This window comes from Cornus florida, unplaced genomic scaffold, assembly GCF_030987335.1.
Source record: "Cornus florida cultivar Cherokee Brave unplaced genomic scaffold, ASM3098733v1 CherokeeBrave_3.0.0_Hap2_Chr02, whole genome shotgun sequence".
NCBI classification, from domain to species: domain Eukaryota; kingdom Viridiplantae; phylum Streptophyta; class Magnoliopsida; order Cornales; family Cornaceae; genus Cornus; species Cornus florida.
In genome coordinates this window covers 28804159-28823440 of record NW_026775572.1, presented here as the reverse complement: position 1 = coordinate 28823440, position 19282 = coordinate 28804159, and the positions used below count along the sequence as shown (strand labels likewise).

General features: G+C 36.3%; 1 protein-coding gene and 1 non-coding gene across 3 annotated transcripts in view; one reads left to right on the top strand and one right to left on the bottom strand.

Annotated features, from left to right (window-relative positions):
• Positions 1 to 19282, bottom strand: part of LOC132294485 (nuclear pore complex protein NUP160) — a 48642-nt gene that overhangs the window by 8548 nt on the left and 20812 nt on the right. The window contains exons 14-24 of one of the 2 annotated variants that reach the window (XM_059792361.1): positions 16824 to 17101; positions 16417 to 16604; positions 10851 to 10927; positions 10409 to 10755; positions 9610 to 9678; positions 9230 to 9512; positions 8870 to 8995; positions 8379 to 8487; positions 8202 to 8273; positions 7917 to 8052; positions 1556 to 1663 (exon numbers count right to left, since the gene is read on the bottom strand). In XM_059792361.1, coding sequence (XP_059648344.1) covers positions 1556 to 1663; positions 7917 to 8052; positions 8202 to 8273; positions 8379 to 8487; positions 8870 to 8995; positions 9230 to 9512; positions 9610 to 9678; positions 10409 to 10755; positions 10851 to 10927; positions 16417 to 16604; positions 16824 to 17101 — 1793 coding nt within the window. Of the gene's footprint in view, positions 1 to 1555; positions 1664 to 7916; positions 8053 to 8201; positions 8274 to 8378; positions 8488 to 8869; positions 8996 to 9196; positions 9513 to 9609; positions 9679 to 10408; positions 10756 to 10850; positions 10928 to 16416; positions 16605 to 16823; positions 17102 to 19282 lie in introns of both variants that reach the window. The other variant, XM_059792360.1, reaches the window with a different exon arrangement.
• Positions 16090 to 16171, top strand: LOC132297724 (small nucleolar RNA SNORD36). Its single transcript, XR_009479388.1, has one exon. It is a non-coding gene; the product is annotated as a small nucleolar RNA SNORD36 (small nucleolar RNA).

Genomic DNA, 19282 nt, shown 5'->3' with positions numbered 1-19282 from the left:
ACATATTCAGTCCCCACACAGCAACTATGTATTATATGTCACTCAACTCCACTTAAGAAAGCCTTTTCCCAACTAATTGGAGTTAACTACATGAATCATGTATAACCATTCTGCTGTTTTTTCAGTCATAATATCAGTTAAATCACATATCATCATCTATTTCCTTACTATCTAAGCAAATTAGTTTGGTTCTCCCCCAGCTTAACCCTCAATAAGGATTACGTCCCTCTTTCTCGCTGATGCAGTTATTGGCCGTTATTATACAAGGTTAAACCAGTTATTAGCCATTATAACACAAGGTTAAACCATCTTAATCGATTCTCTCATTTTATCTTCAGCTGGTGCTTTTGTCATGTTTCTGGTCTTAGCCCACACCCAACACAACATTCACATTTTGCACTCTCATTTTATAAAAATGTCATATCTTAGCCACAAAATGTTATGCCTTGTAAAGTGTGACTGATCTAATAGTGTTTTTATGAAATTTACCTTTTAAATATAGAGGTATACACCAATCACATGATAATACCGAAAGAGCTCTTCCATTTAATGCATCTTGTTTTAGTTTTATGAGTAACAACGTCATCTTCAATTTCTCAGTCTTGTTTGCTTGCAGCAGTTGTGTGCTAGCTGTTTGTTGAGTTGTTGACTCAATGTGACAATCAAATATCAAATAAACTAAAAGGAAAATTCTATAAAAGGGATTGCTGATTCTAAAATTGCTGGTCATGCTTCTCCTCTTTTCCCTCTGAGACGTCGGAGTCTTCTACTCCGGCGTCTCTTGATCTGTCTCCCTGATTTCTTTTCTTGTTTTTTTTCTTTCTCTTTCTCTCCGTGTTTTCTGTTTTATTGGATTTATGAGGGTGTTGGAAGGCGAGAAACGTTCCTTTCTTGATGTGGCAAGCCTCCCTCGTTTCACTGTTGATGGACTCATCAAAACTGAATCGACAAGCAGAGGTCACATATTTAGGGTGGACAATCACAGTACAGCGATCTGTGAGGCTATGCTGAGATCTTGCTTGGTTGGGGGTTTTGACAGAGAGGTGGGTAGCCTGCAAAGGATTGAGGAGTGGGCTTCTAAGGCTCAGAAGATTTCTTGTGGAGTGGTGGTTACTGTTTTGCCAGATGGACTTCTTCTGTTCAGATTGCCATCGGACTTCATCTCCCTCACTTGTTGTTTGGTTGAATGGAAGGGATAGTGGAAATGATAGATAGGGTGATACCTTTTTTTTGTATGGTTGGAAGGAAGGGGAGTTTAGTTTTTGTATCTTTTTACCAATATACCTTCATTATATAAAGTATAAAAAAAAGTGTTTTTTAGGAAAGGTCATAATTGGCATTTTTTATATTTAGCTAGTTATTCACTCCTTCAAGGCCATTCCAATCACTATCAACTGATGCCTTATGCCTGCTCCTAAAATATTTCCTTGTTAAAATTAAAATAAAGAACAACTGCCAAAGATGTTCCTACTAATGAAGTTCTATACTTCAAGTTCGTTTCACCATATTATCAAAAAACACGTATTATTCAGAATGTCTGGTTTTAAAAATATACCTTGAACATGCGAACCAGCCAAAGCGGCAATTCAATCTGAGGATCTGCACGAAGAAGAGTCTCTGCAACAATTACGGGTAGTCTGGGATGAAATCCTTTATATTTTTCCTGCAATTAATGAATGCTCGTGGGAAAAAAATGTTAATGGAGATTCTAGGATACAAAGACAAATAAGAACTTACAAAGTTGCTTGTACTCCATAAACGTTTATACTACTTCTGAACATATTCAACAATTAAGTCACTAACAGCCTCTCCACCTCCCCAACCCAAAAGGACAAGGTCAAGACTACACTTCAGCTCCATTAAGGAATTGAGAGACATTAACCATTATTACAAATCTACCTTCAAGGACATTTAAAGACTCACAAGCTCTCGATTAGGTTCTAAGATTAGCCTAACCCATAACAGTTACTCTAGACATGGCCACTTAAGCGAGTCTGCTCTACACCTATTTCCATTCTCCATGATGACCATGACAACATGTATAACCCCCATGCATCAAGAAACTTCAGAAGCAACATGCCTTACTTCTTACATTACATAACTAATACTCATTTTTCTAAAACTAAAATGCATATCATCAGAAGATACAGCACACTGCACTTACAAATTTATCACAAAACAAGAATATAAAAACCTTAAAATATTTGTGTTGAAGATGACATCTTTCAGCAAAATGTTAAAAAAGCAATAAATTCTAATAAATGGTGTTTTCTCTAGTTCCAGATATCTGGTATTCAAAGAATTTAAAGTGGATATTGGTCTTGCTTTCAATCATTTTATAAGAAGACAGTATTATCAGTAACTATATAGAAGCAACTTCAAAAATTCAGTTTTTAATGCAATGGCATCTACCAGAAGATTCATTCATCTTTTTGCTGCATCCTTCAACCATTTTATAAACCTTTCAGAATGACAACATTTTGTAATTAGCAGACAATAAGAACAGGAGAAGAAGCATACATGTATAAATTTGATATATGTGTTTGCGTGTTTATATACTATATGCTTTTAATAAACATATTGTTCGAATTCATGAGAGAGAGAGAGAGAGAGAGACTGTGTATATTGTATATATCATTAACCCTTAAGCCTACAGTGGCTTATATGAAAACAATAACCTAATTATACAAGGTTACCTAATTACACAATGATCCTAACAACTATGGGTAATTACATAATGACCCAACATAAATATATATATACATAAACATTCTAACACTCCCCCTCAAGTTGGAGAATATATATCAAATAACCGTTTATGACCCAATGCTTTGGTAAACATATCAGCTAGTTGATCTTCAGACTTTACAAATGGAGTAGAAATGCTCCCACTTAATATTTTTTCCCGAATGAAGTGACAATCAACCTCAATATGTTTGGTCCTCTCATGAAACACAGGATTCGATGCAATGTGAATAGCTGCTTGATTATCATAGAACAATGGAATAGGAGCTTCAACTGTTAACCCAAGTTCTTTTAGAAAATGTTGTATCCATGTCAACTCACTAGTGGTATGGGCCATTGCCCTGTACTCAACTTCAGCACTAGATCGAGCTACCACCGTTTGCTTTTTACTTTTCCATGTAACAAGATTTCCTCCTGCAAATGTGCAGTAGCCTGTAGTAGATCTCCTATCTGAAGGGGAACCAGCCCAGTCAACATCTGTAAAACCTTCCACCCTGAAATGACCATTTGATTTGTATAGTAACCCAAAACTTGGAGCTTGCCTGAGATATCGGATAATCCGAAGAACAGCAATCCAATGTGGCATTCTAGGAGTTCCCATGAACTGACTTACAACACTAACTGCATATGAAATATCAAGTCGAGTAATAGTGAGATAAATTAATTTCCCAACAAGGCGACGAAATCTGCCCGGGTCATTAAATAGATCACCCTCATCAAACACAAGTTTTGTATTTGAATCCATAGGAGCATCAACCGGATGACCACCCAACATACCCGTTTCTTCTAGCAAGTCCAACACATATTTGCGTTGAGATAAACTTATATCCTTCTTGGATCTAGCAACTTCAATACCCAAGAAGTACCTAAGTTTACCCAAGTCTTTAGTGTGGAATCGATTTTCCAGAAACAACTTCAACTTAGCAATGCCTTCAGAATCATCACCTGTGATCACAATATCATCTACATACACCACAAGAAAAATGAAGCCAGTGCGCAGGTGAAATACCGAATGATCGGTCTGGCATCTATTAAAGCCAAATTCTAATGCCGCCTCAGAGAATTTTCCAAACCAAGCCCGCGGAGATTGTTTCAATCCATGCAGGGCCTTTTTAAGGCGACAAACAGTGTGACGATACTCCCCCTAAGCAACAAACCCAGGTGGTTGCTCCATATAAACTTCTTCAACCAAGTCACCATGTAAAAAGGCATTTTTGATATCCAATTGAAACAACGGCCAGTTACAATTGGCAGCAATGGAAATAAGTACCCGAATAAAAGAAATCTTAGCAATAAGGGAAAAAGTCTCATCATAATCAACACCATAAGTCTGAGTGTACCCTTTTGCCACTAGACGAGCCTTCAATCGCTCAATAGACCCATCATGAAGGTATTTAACTGTGTAAACCCATTTACAACCAACCGTTTTGGAGCCTGAAGGTAAGGGAACAAGATCCCATGTTCGATTATTGTGAAGGGCATCCATTTCATCTACCATGGCTTGGCGCCAACCCGAATCAGAGAGAGCTTCCTACAAAGTCTTGGGAACAAAAGTAACAGACACTTTGGATAAAAAACAAGATAAAAGAGGATGAAATATGACGGTAGGAGACAAAGTTAGAAATGGGATGTACAGTAACACACGACCGAATACCTTTACAGAGAGCAATAGGCAAATCATGAAGCAAATGTGTTGGATCCGAAGACTCTGAAGGAGATGGAGGGAGCGAAGGAGGCGATCGAGGACGTCGAGTATACACCTGCAATGGGACAACGGAGCGAGGAGGTGCGGAAGCAAGAAACAGAGAGGGAACCATTAGCAGAGGTGGCTCAGGAGTAATATCGAGAGGAGTAGTAGAATCAGAAAAATATGGAAGAGACTCAGAAAAGGAGACATCAGCACTAGTAAAATAGTGTTGAAAATGAGGACTATAGCAACGATAACCCTTCTGAGTGCGAGAATAGCCAAGAAAAACACACTTAGTGGCACGAAGGTCGAGAGTTTATCAAGACCAGATCCAAGGTTATGGACATAACGCACACAGCCAAAGACCCTAGGAGTAAGATTAAACGATGCGGAGTCGGAAAATAGAACAGAATGAGGAGATTGACCTTGTAACACTGATGAGGGCATCCGATTAAATAAGATGACATGCCGTAAGAATAGCAGCATCACTCCAAAAACGTTTGGGAACATGCATATGAAATAAAAGGGCACGACAGATTTCCAGGAGATGACGATTTTTATGTTCAGCTACTCCGTTTTGTTGAGTATAAGTACAAGAGGATTGATGAATGATGCCTTTAGCATGGAAATAAGTCTCAAAAGGGTCCGAGAAATATTCTTTGGCATTGTCAGAACGTAAAATTTTAATGGAACACCCAAATTGAGTTTTTATTTCTTTGCGAAATATTTGAAAAATAGAGAACAACTCAGAACGATTTTTCATTAAAAACAACAAAGTCATACGAGAATGATCATCCACAAAAGTCACAAAATAACGAAATCCATTAATAGAAATATGCTTTATTGGTCCCCATACATCTGAATGAACTAACTGAAAAGGACTAGCGACACGATTACTAGCTCTCAATTTGAAAGAAATACGACAATGCCTACTAAGCTGACATGCTTCACAAGACATGGACTCAACACGACTAAGACCCGGGACTTGATGCTGCAAAACTGAGAAGGATGGGTGGCCGAGACGACAGTGCCACTGGAAAGAAGACAAAGATGATTGAAGAGCCGTGGGAGATGATGCAAGATCGAAGTAATACAAGCCACCTACTTCATGTCCTGTACCAATCTTCTTCTTCATCTTGAGATCCTGAAAAATACAACATGTGGGATAAAATATAACAGAGCAGTTAAGAGATATAGTAATTTTACTAATGGACAACAAATTAAAAGGGAATTGAGGAACATATAACACAAAGGAAAGGGACATAGAAGAGGTGAGATGAACAGTTCCCAAACCCAAAACTGTAGTAGATGAGCCATTAGCAAGAGTAACACTTTGAGAGGAAGGAATAGACTGAAAATTAAATAAGAATGAGAACTACCAGTCATGTGATCGGATGCGCCAGAGTCAAGAATCCAGGAACTTTGACGAGAGGACAAGAGACATGCAGGGGCAATACCTGATTGGGCAAAGAAAAACATGGAAGATGAGGTGGAAGGCCGTTGTTGAGACAGAAACTGAGCATGTTCATCACGGGGAATCGTAACCATAACAGGCTCAACAAACACGTGTGGAGCAGGGGGTGTGGCAAAAGAATCCCCGTCATTAGAATTAACTTGATGTGCATAGGAAGAAGGTTGCGGTTTCCCATGAAGATCCCAGCAATAATTGACAGTATGATTAGTAAGACCGCAGTGAGTGCACAGTTTCGAGTCTCGACCTCTGCTACGACCACGACCACGAGTAAAAAGACCGCCACCGCCACGGGAAGACTGAAAGCCACCCTGATTCACAACTAAAACAGAACATTCACTGCTAGGAGGAGCAGTGACATTCACTGCTAGCAGAGACATGCAGGGGCAATCCCATTGCCCGTGAGAGATATTCTTCTAGACTGTGAGTACCTTGCAGGAGGTCAAAGAATTGTCTGCACAACTCATAAATTCTGGTTATATTGCCAGTACCCGAATATAACTGTTGGAGTCTGGTCCATATCTCCTTGGCAGTGTCCAAATACAACAAGTTGGAGCTAATATAAGGTTCAATACAATTCAGCATTAAAGAAATGATCCGAGCATCACTTTGTTCCCATGAACTGAAATCAGCATCACTGTCCTTAGGTTTATCCTTAACCAAATAAGTGCCAAAGCCTTTGGCTTTCAGGAAAATGGTTACTGTATTGGCCCATAAGATGTAATTTTTGCCATTGAGCTTAACTGAAGTCATGGGAGGATTGAAGGAGGCAGAGGATAAGAGATCGGAACTGGCAGCCATGGAGAAGAACCAAAAAAAACGAACTTGGAAAAAAAAAAAACGCAGAAATTGTATTCTGGCCGGATCTGGAAAACGGGTCAGATTTGGTCAAACAGGCCGAATCTGGTCAAACGGTCTAGATCTAGTCAAATGGGCCGGATCTCTGCTATCCCAATTTTAGTAAACCAGGGTTGGAATAGCTATCCCGATTTTAGTAAACCAGGGTTGGAATAACATAACCGTGTAGCCAAACATGGTTCTTCTTCTTCACACCTTCACGGACGCCGAGGAACAACACAGCGGAGGCTTCGGCGACCCAGTCACAAGCAGCAGACGAATCAATAAGCAGCGACCACACTGAATCAAAACCTCTGAAACTTCCAGCCAAAAAGAAACCACGAATCGATGAACTCACCGTTGCAAATGACGACGGTAGATGTCAGCGAGCTCGCTGACAACCAAAACGGCAACGACACGAGCAGCAAAACGAGCTTCAGGTCTGACGACGACGAATAAGGCTTCAGATCTGAGGACGACGAACGAGGAGCTCTCAATCCGACCGGCGACCAAACTTCCGGCAGAGAGAACAACACCAAAATTGCGATTCCGATCGTGATTCCAATCTTATACAAGAACAACACACTTGCCGTTTCCCACACCCATGAATTAATATTGCTCTAATACCATGTTCGAATTCATGAGAGAGAGAGAGAGAGAAAGAGAGAGAGAGAGAGCAAGACTGTGTATATTGTATATATCATTAACCCTTAAGCCTACAATGGCTTATATAAAGGAAAACAAATAACCTAATTATACAAGGTTACCTAATTACACAATGATCCTAACAACTATGGGTAATTACATAATGACCCAACATAAATACATATATATACATATACATAAACATTCTAACACATAAAAATATGACAAATACAATATTGCTGCTTCTTACTAGCATCTGAATATACAATTGTGGTGTTATCTTATGTGATGTCAGTTATATATTGTCAGGTTTTGCGCATGACAAATCACTACAGAAATTAGCAAACAAAATGCCTATCAACTTAGTTGAGTAGTACCAAATAACATGAAAATGTGGATGTCTCATGGACAACTTTGTAAAGGCAAATTAAAGCAAGAAATCATTCCATGCTCTTATCCAAAAGAAAGAATCAGAAATTCTACCAGATTAAATAAAGTAAAAGAAGTTGTAAAGAAGGCACAAGTACTAACCAGATAGAGCTCAAGTGTTTCCCATTGGCTATTCCCTTTAGATTGGTGTGTTGAAGGACCAATATCAAGTGAACCATCAACAACCATTTCATCATTCGATGATGTCAACAGAAGACCATGTGTTCTTAGATCATTCCTGAAAAGACATATGTTACATTAATTATATGTGGCCAAGGGAATCTATGGAAAGTGAAAAATACAAATGTTAAACCAGGCCTTAAAAATGTTTGCGACAAAAGAAAAACTATAAAGAAAATAAAGTAACAAGTATCTAAAATATCTTACCCAGCCAATGAGGGGCCTGCTCTATTTGGACAGCATTTCAATGACATTGCAATGAAGACTCTTTCCAGTCCCCTGAAGAAAAATGTGTCATATATTACTGCAGTCAAGGTATAGGAACTGATACAAAATACATGCCCAAAATGAACTTATTTTAAACGACTTAAACAAGAAGCGCACCTCTTCAATCCTGACCCCTTCCAAAATTTCAGAAGAACTGTAAAGGCCATATCATAGAAATTCGCCTGGATCAACTGGTCAACTAAATCTGGTGGTGGTTTCTCATTGCCTGAAAGGAAAAAGGATATAAATACAGAATTCTAAAACTGCGTTTTTTCCAACAATTAACAAGAATATTTCAAAATGCATGAGAAATGCCAGGTCTCATTTGTGATGTTCCTACGGTAGAGAACATTTTTAGTTTTAAACTGCAGAAAATATTAGTCACTCGTGAAGATGAGTAAAAACCATTTGAGATCCAGTAGACCAATACAAAGGTTAGAAAAGAAGAGCTAAACCATTTAAATCAAGTAGATGTATACAAGGCCTGAACTTCAGTTCTGGGTTTAATTTAAATTACTCTGAAAATAGAAGTTGCAGCTGAAGTTTATTAACATTTATAATGAGCCTTAAATACAATAACAAACAAAATAAAGCATAGGTAAGTTTACCAGTAAAATTCCATTTGACATTTGCCAGTGAGAGCAAATATTGCACTGATGTCAGCACAAACTCATTTTCAAGTTTCTCTATATCCAAATAATTTTGCAGTCTTTGATGTTGAACATCATTGCCAGCTGATGCACCAAAATACAACATATTATTGTCAAGAAGGCCTTATCCACCACCATCCAAGTATTTATATAAAGATGATAATATTCGAAGAGGAAGTTTATTAGGGCGCACTATAAGCATATCACATTAAAAGAAACAGACAGAGTGGTGGCAGATATAACAACAAAATGAATGGATAAATTCTTTGCTAATGGATTATTTACACTGTTCTTGCACTGTTATTCTAGCCTTTTTACTTGGATATTGGGCTTTGTGAAGACATTGTTCTTCAAGTGGAGGATCAATCCAAGCATATGCAGGATGAACAAGATGCAGTGCATTTATAGCAGCAGAGAGCCCATTCAGCCTCTCTTGCAAAATCAGGGACTTCTGATGATCTTTCAAAGCTGCTTCAGTTCTTAACTGAGCAGAATATAGATAAATATAGCTTGCCGCCCTTCGCCAGTTATGTCGGTGCATCTCAAATGCATAAAGCAGTTTCAATGGGTTTGGCTTTGCTGAAACATCTGTACGCTCTGCCTACAAAATTCAGAGATAAATGTGCACAGCTTTAGTCTGCAAGTGAATAACTAGGCAAGCAGAAACCATTAAGCTGTTTTTTGAACCAAGTACACACCTTCCAAGCAAGTTCTCTCTCTACCTTCTCTGTTAAATCAATCAAAGGTAGTTGACCATCACAAAGAGTCTACAAGAAATAAATATTCAAAATTCTCCCGTTAGCAGCATGTGGATGAATGAAGTTTTTATAGCATCAAAAAGAAAAGAATTTATCCAAATATATTCAACTATATAAAAATCAGTCTCTTGCATATACTATAACAGATTTCAAAACAATTGACCCTTGTACGATGATGGTTAAACAAAAGAGAACAGCAATTAACATATCATAGCAAAAAAGGGAAATGTAATTTAAGCATCACAAATGTAAAATATATCTAGCACTATGAGCAAAGCAAAGGTGTTAACGAATAAATATGTCAAACCTATCATTGCTGTTTCTTGTGGTTTTTGGCATGTACCATGAAATATCCAGACACGTTTCTTAGCTTTTCTAAAGGAATTTATATGCTAAATTGGTCAATGATCCTAAATGACATGTCACACATGAAAAGGTACATTCCCTAGTGTAGTCCTCATTAATAAACCGTGCTAAGAGGAGTAGATTGCATACAGACCTAACCTTTGGCATTATTTGCACAAAATGGATGCTTTCAGGATTGGAATCAATGTCCACACTTGGCAGGCCAAGCATTTTACCATTGCACTAAGAAAGGGTTCCTTAAATGAGATGTCACAAAATATTATAAATTTATACTGCACAGTATTGTGCAAAAAAATAAAAAATTTCCAGAATGTCAAGTCACAAAGAAAATTGGAAATTAACAAATAGAGGGAAAAATGACGTGATATATAACCTTTATGGCACCACGTTCATAAAGAACGATTATGAAACGCCTCAACAACATATACTTGCTTTCCTCATCGGGATTCGAAATAATTGCACAATATGCATCATAATAATAATTAAGATCTAATGTGAACTTGAAGACATTTCCCCAAAGGCGTCCTCTAACAGTAGTTGCAGATTCATTAAGAGGTTCTGCCCCATGGCTATCATCATTATGACCAAGAGCTTCATCGACTTGCTCAAGTGCAGCAAGAGCAAATTGGCAAGCACCTTCACTCATATTATATTGTTCAAATATCTGCATTGCCCATTGATAATAATGAAGCTTCCACGCTGCAGAAGATAAACAACCAGCTGGGGCAAGAAAAAATAAATAGATTTTAAAAAAGAGAACAAAACATGAAACAGTTCATTTATACTGTAACTGATATACTACTAAATAAACTTACTGAAACCAAAATGTGGCAACCATGATTCGCTGGTTAAACGCTGCAAAGCCTGAGGAGCTCCTTGTACCGATGAAGCTCTAACCACAAAGATCACAGAAGAAAATAAGGTCCTTGTGACAGACTCACATAAATGAGCACTTATCTCATGCAGTATATAAAATGAAGATATAATGTCCAAGCCAAAATAGAGTAAAGAAAAAAAGGATCCAAGGTCCAAATACAGTCAAATATTTAAGATAATCTAACAAACTATTTAGCACACGATAACGGACAAGAAAATCACATAAGGAGAAAGGTTTCATCATTTTAGATGATTGAAAGAAAAAAAGAAAAAAGAAAGCCACAAAGACAGGAAAACAGTATGATGAGAAAAAAACCCATTTGTATCATTCCCTCAGAATGTAAACGCTAGCATAGAATGTACTTCCTTATTTACTTTAATTTTTGGGTCCTATTTCCCTACATTTCCTTTATTGATTCAGCTGGAGAAGAGGCAAGATAAAGTTTTGGATTGAGACAACCAAGTTGATTTTGCTTACCAACAGATGAAAAATGATAATTCAGAAGGATATTTCAAATAAATAAACAAATAAAAACATGTTTAATAAAATGATAAAGCTAAGTGTAAGGTTGAATACTTATAGCAGAAGAGAAAGTGATCTCTCTATCATTGACACAATGAAAGAGTTTGCTATCTTCTTAAATGCAAAGCTGCATTATATACAATACAGATTCACAATTGCTTTTTTGTTTCTCTTTTTATAATCAGAAACAAGAAAGAATATTGTTAAGAAAAGTAATAGAATAAACGGTGAGAGGTCGTTTAATGTAAAGTAAAAGGGGAAGGAGAAAGGAAGGAAAAGGAAGCACCCAAAACGGCAAATCCAACTAATGTGCTATATATACAAAACAAAACTCAAACTCCACCATCCACTAAAATTCACAGAGAACAAAAGTGACCCCACAAAGAAAGCAAAGAGGGTGCCTCTTCTTGAGAAATAACATATGCTTGCTTGTTGGCAGATCAAGGAATCCATTTCATCCTGATCTCTGAAGCAGTAAACAAGTCATAATCTCTCCCAAATAATGATCAGATTGCCAAGAACTAAAAAAATGAGCTTTTGCCCGATCAGCTACCACCTCAGAGTTGTCCTCTATCAAGCAATTATGAAGACCTTGAGTTAAGGCTCCCCTTAAGACCTGCCAAGAGAACTAGAATTTCCACCTTAACAACAGGCTTGTGTCAGAAAATTTGGAGTAAAAGAAGAATGCTCCCAACATCATCTCTAAATGTCACCGTAGTACCAATGTAGCCTGGATACCCAAGAGAACACCTGCCAATTCAAATTCGATTCTTCACAAAGGCAGACACTTACAATAATCATGGTTGATATCAGAAGGAAGACAAACAACTCAAACACTCATCATAAAACTAGAAGGAATCCTTTACAATTCCTCTGTAAGCAAAACCCACAAGGAGGATCAAAAATGAATTCTACCCCAAGGCTCCTCTTACCTGAACTACTTACCTGATAAAACAAAAAACCTTCAGTTAACGACACTGGTGAAGTAAAAACTTCTATTGTGAATCCTTAATCAATTATTGACACTGTAATAGTTTTCTCCCTCTCTATTATTGGTTTCTGTCAATATTCTTCTGTACAGAACCTAAACTCTTGAATGGAAGTGTGATCTTGATCCATATCAATCATCTACTTGTTCATGAGAGAAAGGAGGAGCAATCATAATTGCCAAACATACCAGCAGTACTTTTGCATTCTTTATTTTATAATTCCTCTTCCCTTCTTCTTCTACTTCTATTCACTGTATTAGTAGTAAGAAAGATTCTTGCTGCCGCAATATGATCCAAATAAAGAGAGATAAATTGATTAAGTAGTTGGCGCCTTCTTGTGGATAAGATAACTTCACACGCTCGCACATAGGGGTGCACACGGATTGGATTAGATTTGAACTAACGATCAATTGATTGATAAGGAGGAAAGACACCTCCCCATCTACCGATTCAAAGAATCATATCAATGTCAGACTAGATGCCTGTAACAGACATCTGCTAAAACCTACTTAAAGCCAAATTTCAGCTAGCATATCCATCACTGGTGCCCTTGAATGAGAAAACCACAGTTCTTTCAAGGTCCCTTGAAATATAAACAATTACCAATTGATTTGCCAAGAGAAGAGCCATAGAAATTCAACTTCAACCAACCTTCAGGCGGAGCCCATCATCATAAACATGATTTCACCACTGCTTGCTCTCTTTAAGGAACAAGCCAAAGCGATAAATAACTTGAATAGAATAAAAAAATAAAAAATAAAAAGACCGCCTTAAAATTCCTTGATAATATAAAACTTAAGACGGGAGAGAGAACATTTCGTGATTGATTCCCACAATTTTATAATAAAAGTTTCTAGTGTTCCTAACACTCAATATCACCAAGGGTCCGTTTGGTTAGCGTCAAGCAACCAGAAAGGAAAAGAAAGGAAAAAAATTAAATTTTTTGCAAGTTTGGTTAGAGGGAAAGTAGGATTCCCATATCTGAAAATTTTCCCCAAAATTTTTCCCCATAAAACACACAAAAATTCACTTTCCCGTAAAAGTTGTGCACTTCATATATGACTTTCCTATTATACCCATAACAGTTGTCTCTCTCCATTGACTTTCTTTCTTCTGTAAATTGCTTGTTTATACAATCATGTATTACTTACTAATTTAAATGTTTGTATTTTTATGTGTGTGCATCCAAAATTAATTTATTTTTTTCCTTTCATTATTGAATTTTTTTTTTCCATATATTTTTTTTTTTCGGAAGGTCTGAAATTCGTTAGATATTTTTTTCTATAATTGATAGTGATTAAGAGTTATTATATATATAAATAACTATTGGTTGATATCAAGAGTGTTGGGTGAAAACTAGGTTTGAGTTGGGATAATCTGTCCATGACTTTTAAATTTCTCATTCTCAGTGCCAGTGAGAAAGTGAGAAAGTTGTAATTAAATATAATTAGATATATAGTGAATATCCAATTACATCATTTACAAATAAATAATAAAAATAAATCTAACATAGGGAGAAAACGAATACTTAGAACTCCACTTTATGAAAAGTTTATTATTTTCTCATCCTCAAAAATAAAAGATCGAGGATTCAAGTGACAGGTGAATATATATAAATATAGAGGAGAATGCAAAAAATTGTATTATGATATCACATACCATTCTATTCCATATTTCACTACTTCCTTGCTAAAATTAATAATTAAGTATAAATAATATTCATCTAACACAAATTTATTTATTTATTTATTATTTGAAATTATAAGGATATTGTTTTTTTTGATAAGTAATTTAATGGAATTAAGATCAACAAAAATTATAAGGATATTTTCGGTAAGTAGAATCATTTTCTTTTCCTTTTCATACTATCCAAACTAACAAATTAATATTTTCTCACAATTTTCTTCAAAAAAATTTCCTGCTAACCAAATGCATGATGGAAACTTGGTTTTCATTTCTTTCACTTTCACTTTCTATCAAAATTTTCCGTCAAACCAAACGGACCCCAAAGGAATTGCGAACAGAATGCAAGACAACAAAATTTTGCCCCTTCCCCATTTCATACTACTAAAGGAAGCACCAATTAGGTTAGTGACGATATAGATGCAACTCAATAATTGCCACACGGAGTATAAGACAGGGTAGTGAATATAAAAGACGATCGCTGTGTCATTCCCATTACAACATATAAAAGAATAGATATCCTTTCCATACTTGTGCTTCAGTTTGTCTTGACCCACTGAGAGGGCAAAAATCATGCAAGTACTAAATGCCAAGAAATCAACTTCTTCAAAAGCTGATCGTATCCAACCAAATGCCTGCCTCAAAAGCGGAGCACAAATCCAGATTATCTCCAAAGAGGTGAGCATATGCCAATAAACAAAAACGGTAGATATTACCCACTCCAAAACAAAACCAAAATCATGTCATGAGATAAGCCCAATGATGAGGCTTTCTAAGGCCTTCCAAAATAGTACAACATATTCCAACTGGGTAAAATAAGGCAAATATTGTATTCTTCCTCAGGACCTCCAAAGATGTTCCAAATACTAGTTGACCAGGATTTCCAAGAGAGAGCAACCATCAAAATTAAATTCGCCTCTCCCTTATGGACTTCACAGCATGAGAAAAAGCCTTTCAAAACTAACACTACAATGGAATCCCACCAAACAACTTAGTAATAGAGGCTGGAAAAGCGTATTTTGATGTACGTGGGGAAACCAAAACATTTTTTAGGATAGAATGAACCAGTCAAGTGTCAAAACAAGAACAATGAGTTTATACATTAGATAACAGTATTCCATATGGCACATGAAACCGCGTTTGTGAATATACAAACAGACAACCATATGCACCTATTCGAAATCTGTGGGAAAACGAAGGCAAGAAGGATCCCAACAAAGTAAGCTTTGTACTTCTACACACAAGTTCCACAACCCAACTAATTCCAGGCCAAATTTCAGCTCGCATAAGTTCTCGAAATTACATGCACCTTGGGATGCACTCTTTTCATAATTATTCAGTTTTCCAATTTGTTCTTCAAACATGAACATCTTTGTGAAACTTCGGGTCTACGAATGTCATTTCTCTTCTTCAGGACTAGAACTGGCCTTTGACACATAATTTTGAACCGTGAGAATTATACATGCCAATTAAAATCAGGTACCATATCTTGAGTGTTTTAGAACTACTAAAATTTCTGAACATGAGTTGAACCCAAATCCTAGCTTCTGGAAACCATAAAGATTGATCTATCTTGATTCATACACTAATAGACGACATTGAAAGTTTCAAATGATGAAGAATTATAGACTTAATTTAACGTAGCATGATATCTAAATTGTGGGGACACAATTGTAAAATATTACCCAAAGAACAATAGCACTAGGGTTACTGCTACAATTTATAATCTCTCTGCCGCATCCTATCAATTACAATTAGGGTTTCTGTGGTTCTCTATCTATATATATACATATATACACACCCACACGCATTATAACGCCCAAGTCAACAATAGCAACTAAGGTTACTGCGGTTTTTCTCTCTCTCTCTCTCTCTCTCTCTATCTCCTTGGTTTGTTTTGATTTTCATATGAATTTGCTTTTCATTTGTTTTGATTTTCATATGTTGCTTTTCTTGATAATAAGATCAGAATGGATCAGTGAGGAGCATATGATGAATAAATAATCATTTTGGGCTGATTGAAATCATGAAGTTCCAAATTCGAGCTTTTTAAAACTGATGCTCCTACATAATCTTATTTGTGTTTTTTTTAAATCTTTCTGTGAAGCTTTCGGAATATGATTTTTTATATCAAAACTTTACCGAATTAAAGTTCTATTTTTCGTATATGTAAAGATGTAATTTTTCTTACTGTCTTCTTTTTAAGTTTGTTTTACCCATATAATGGGTATGCGATGCATACAAGGTAGGAGACAATCATAATGGGAAAACAAAAATTAATTACATATCAAATATATATATATATATTACCTGAAGAAACAACGAACAGCTTCACGAACTTTTCTGTCTTTCAGGATTCCAGGTGATCCACAGTGTGCCTGAGCAAGAAGGCAACATCCGAGAAGATGGAGGATTGTAAACCATTTACCATCATCACTCTGAATACTTCCCGACGTCTTTTCCTTTTGTGAATGTGCCTCCACGATATTAAGTAGGTACTTAAATAAGAAAGAAAATTGTTTCAGTCTACTTCTCTTTATATTTAGAAACTAAAAAGAGAAATCATTTTTTCTTTTTCTTTTTGTTTTGCCGCCCGGGGGGGGGGGGGGGGGGGGGGGGGGGGGGGGGGGGGGGTTGGGTTGGGTTGGGGGTGCTTTTTGGTGTGTGGGGATGGGGGAGTTTCATCTTCAAAGAGAATTAAAAGCATAGCAATAGACCTCAACAGCATCATACTGCCCGTGCCTAAGTAAGATGAGAGCAAGCTCAGTTGAATGGCTGAAGAAGGCAGAAGATGCTTCTCCAGTCATGCCCCATATCAGCCAGCTAGTAAAGCCTTTTACTGAAAGAATAATGTTGCTCGGATTGGGATGACATCTTGAAGAAAGGTGGTTCTGGTCTTCAGGGGTACTTCGGGCACTTAATAAGAGTATAAAAGCCAATTTGAAGTCACATTTGCCAAGCATCTTATTCCATGATCTCTCATCAGCTTTGCCATCTGACCACAGACAAAATACCACAAAAGTACACCATAAAATAACATCAGTAATAAGATTGACATGACATCCAACTCAACAGACTCAAAAATACTGGAAGTTCTATTGAACTATGGCCGTTGAAATCTGTATCTGACACCCAAATTGTTAATAGGCCTACCAATTGCAACAGAAAAACTAAAGTAGTTGTTATATTGTTTTTGTACTTAAATAACACATATTTGGGAAACAAACAAGTTTAACCAGGGTTGGATTTAGCAAGATCAGAATTTGGATTACATGTACAAGATCCAAACTAGAATATGAGACTGATGTATCCTAAACACTTGTATCCAAGTACAAATTTGACATTTGATAAAATATTCAAAAATCCAAATTTGATCCAAACCAAAGACAAATATGAGTAATTAGAGTTGTAATACAAAAACAAGGTTGTAAATATTGAATCATATGTTGAATTAATTAGGAGGTCAATAGGATCGGTTCAAAGTAACAGATGGAAAATCATAAGATCCTACAAATAAGGGGGGAAAGCATAAAACTATATGGAATAGATACAGAACAAATCTAAAACACACAGAAAAAAATTAAATTAGTGTAAACATATAAAACATGCAGGTTTGCACAATTTGACACAAGTATATTTCATAATGTGGCGTAGAAGGTAAAACCCTTACGCCATGTAATTTACAAGCAAGCTTTTACATGGGAAGACCAAGGTTTTGGATCCTTCTGTTTTCAATTTCTTAAAATATACTCATTTTCTCATTACGAAAATGTGTGTTTTATAATACAAAAATTACTTTAATGAAACAAATCAATAAATTATTTAACCCAATCAACCAAATGTCAATTGCACATTCCACAATAACCAACTATTTTTACAAAAGATTTAAAATTAATCCACTGAAAAAAAAAAAATTCTCCAACCATAAATAAACCGATTATGAGATTTTTTGTAAACGTCAACAATCCTATGACACGATCATATGATGATCCTATCCATCTGTAATTTTCATATGATCTGGATCGATCTGTAAGTTTGGATCTTAGGATCTGTTTTTTTTTTGATAAGTTGGGATCTTAGGATCATGAAACCTTACAACCAAAATCACGGTTTTGATAACCATGTATAAGAACCAATATAATATCTACCTGATATCTTAATATTACTATTTAAATTCATTGAAGTGCATTGGGGATACATAAATAATAAGCTTAACAAACCAGATTGAATCTGAACACTTGAGTCAATTTAGTTATAATCAAATATCTAAAGTTTAGTTAATATAGAAACTCTCACTTGGGTTAAATTGGAATCATCTGAACACTTGTGTCAATCTAGTTATAATCAAATATCTAAAGTTTATTTAATATACAAACTCTCACTTGGGTTAAATTGGAATCTGATCCAACTGATCAATGCACACACACATTTTCCCAACTAATTTTAGATGGTACAATACATCAACTCCCTGAAGAAATTATATTGGCATCCCCTTTTGTTTAGAAAATAGCACTGCCTCCCCTGCCAGGTATGTTGGCTAGATAATGTTAACTGAAAAGAGTACTTTTACATTCTTACCCTTTATAAAGAGATGCATGTTACTACAAAAGGAAACAAAAATTCCGCCAAATAATTACAAATAAAGATCTAATGATCGGATTCAGCGGTGATGGTAATGGTTCTGGGATGTGGCTGGATTTAGAGGGATCTACTATATGATGGTAATGTATTGGTGAATTACCTGTGGGTTTTGGCAGCCATGGTCGCACAGTGGTGGCAAGTACATGAGATTATTGGATGTCGATGTTAATGATGTGTGGTTGGTGCCGGATCGGAAGAAGGGTGAAGAGGCTTATAATTGGGGTGGTCGTGCACAATGGTGTTGTGGTAGATGAAGGGATGGTTAAAAAGGTGCATTACAGCGTCATGATTTAACTAAAATTGCATGAGTTAAAGATGGAGCTTTGTTATCCAAAACAGTTCCAGTTCAATCCACTTTCCTCCTTAAAGTAATAACCGATATTTTGACATCATCAGAGTTCATCAGTGTCAATAGTCAGAAGAAGGGATATTTAAAACAAACTATAAAAGGGAGGACATTATGGAAAGGGGACCCAGTAATTATCAGGTATGTCAAAGTTCCACGCACCACCAAAAAAAAAAGAAAGAAAAAAAT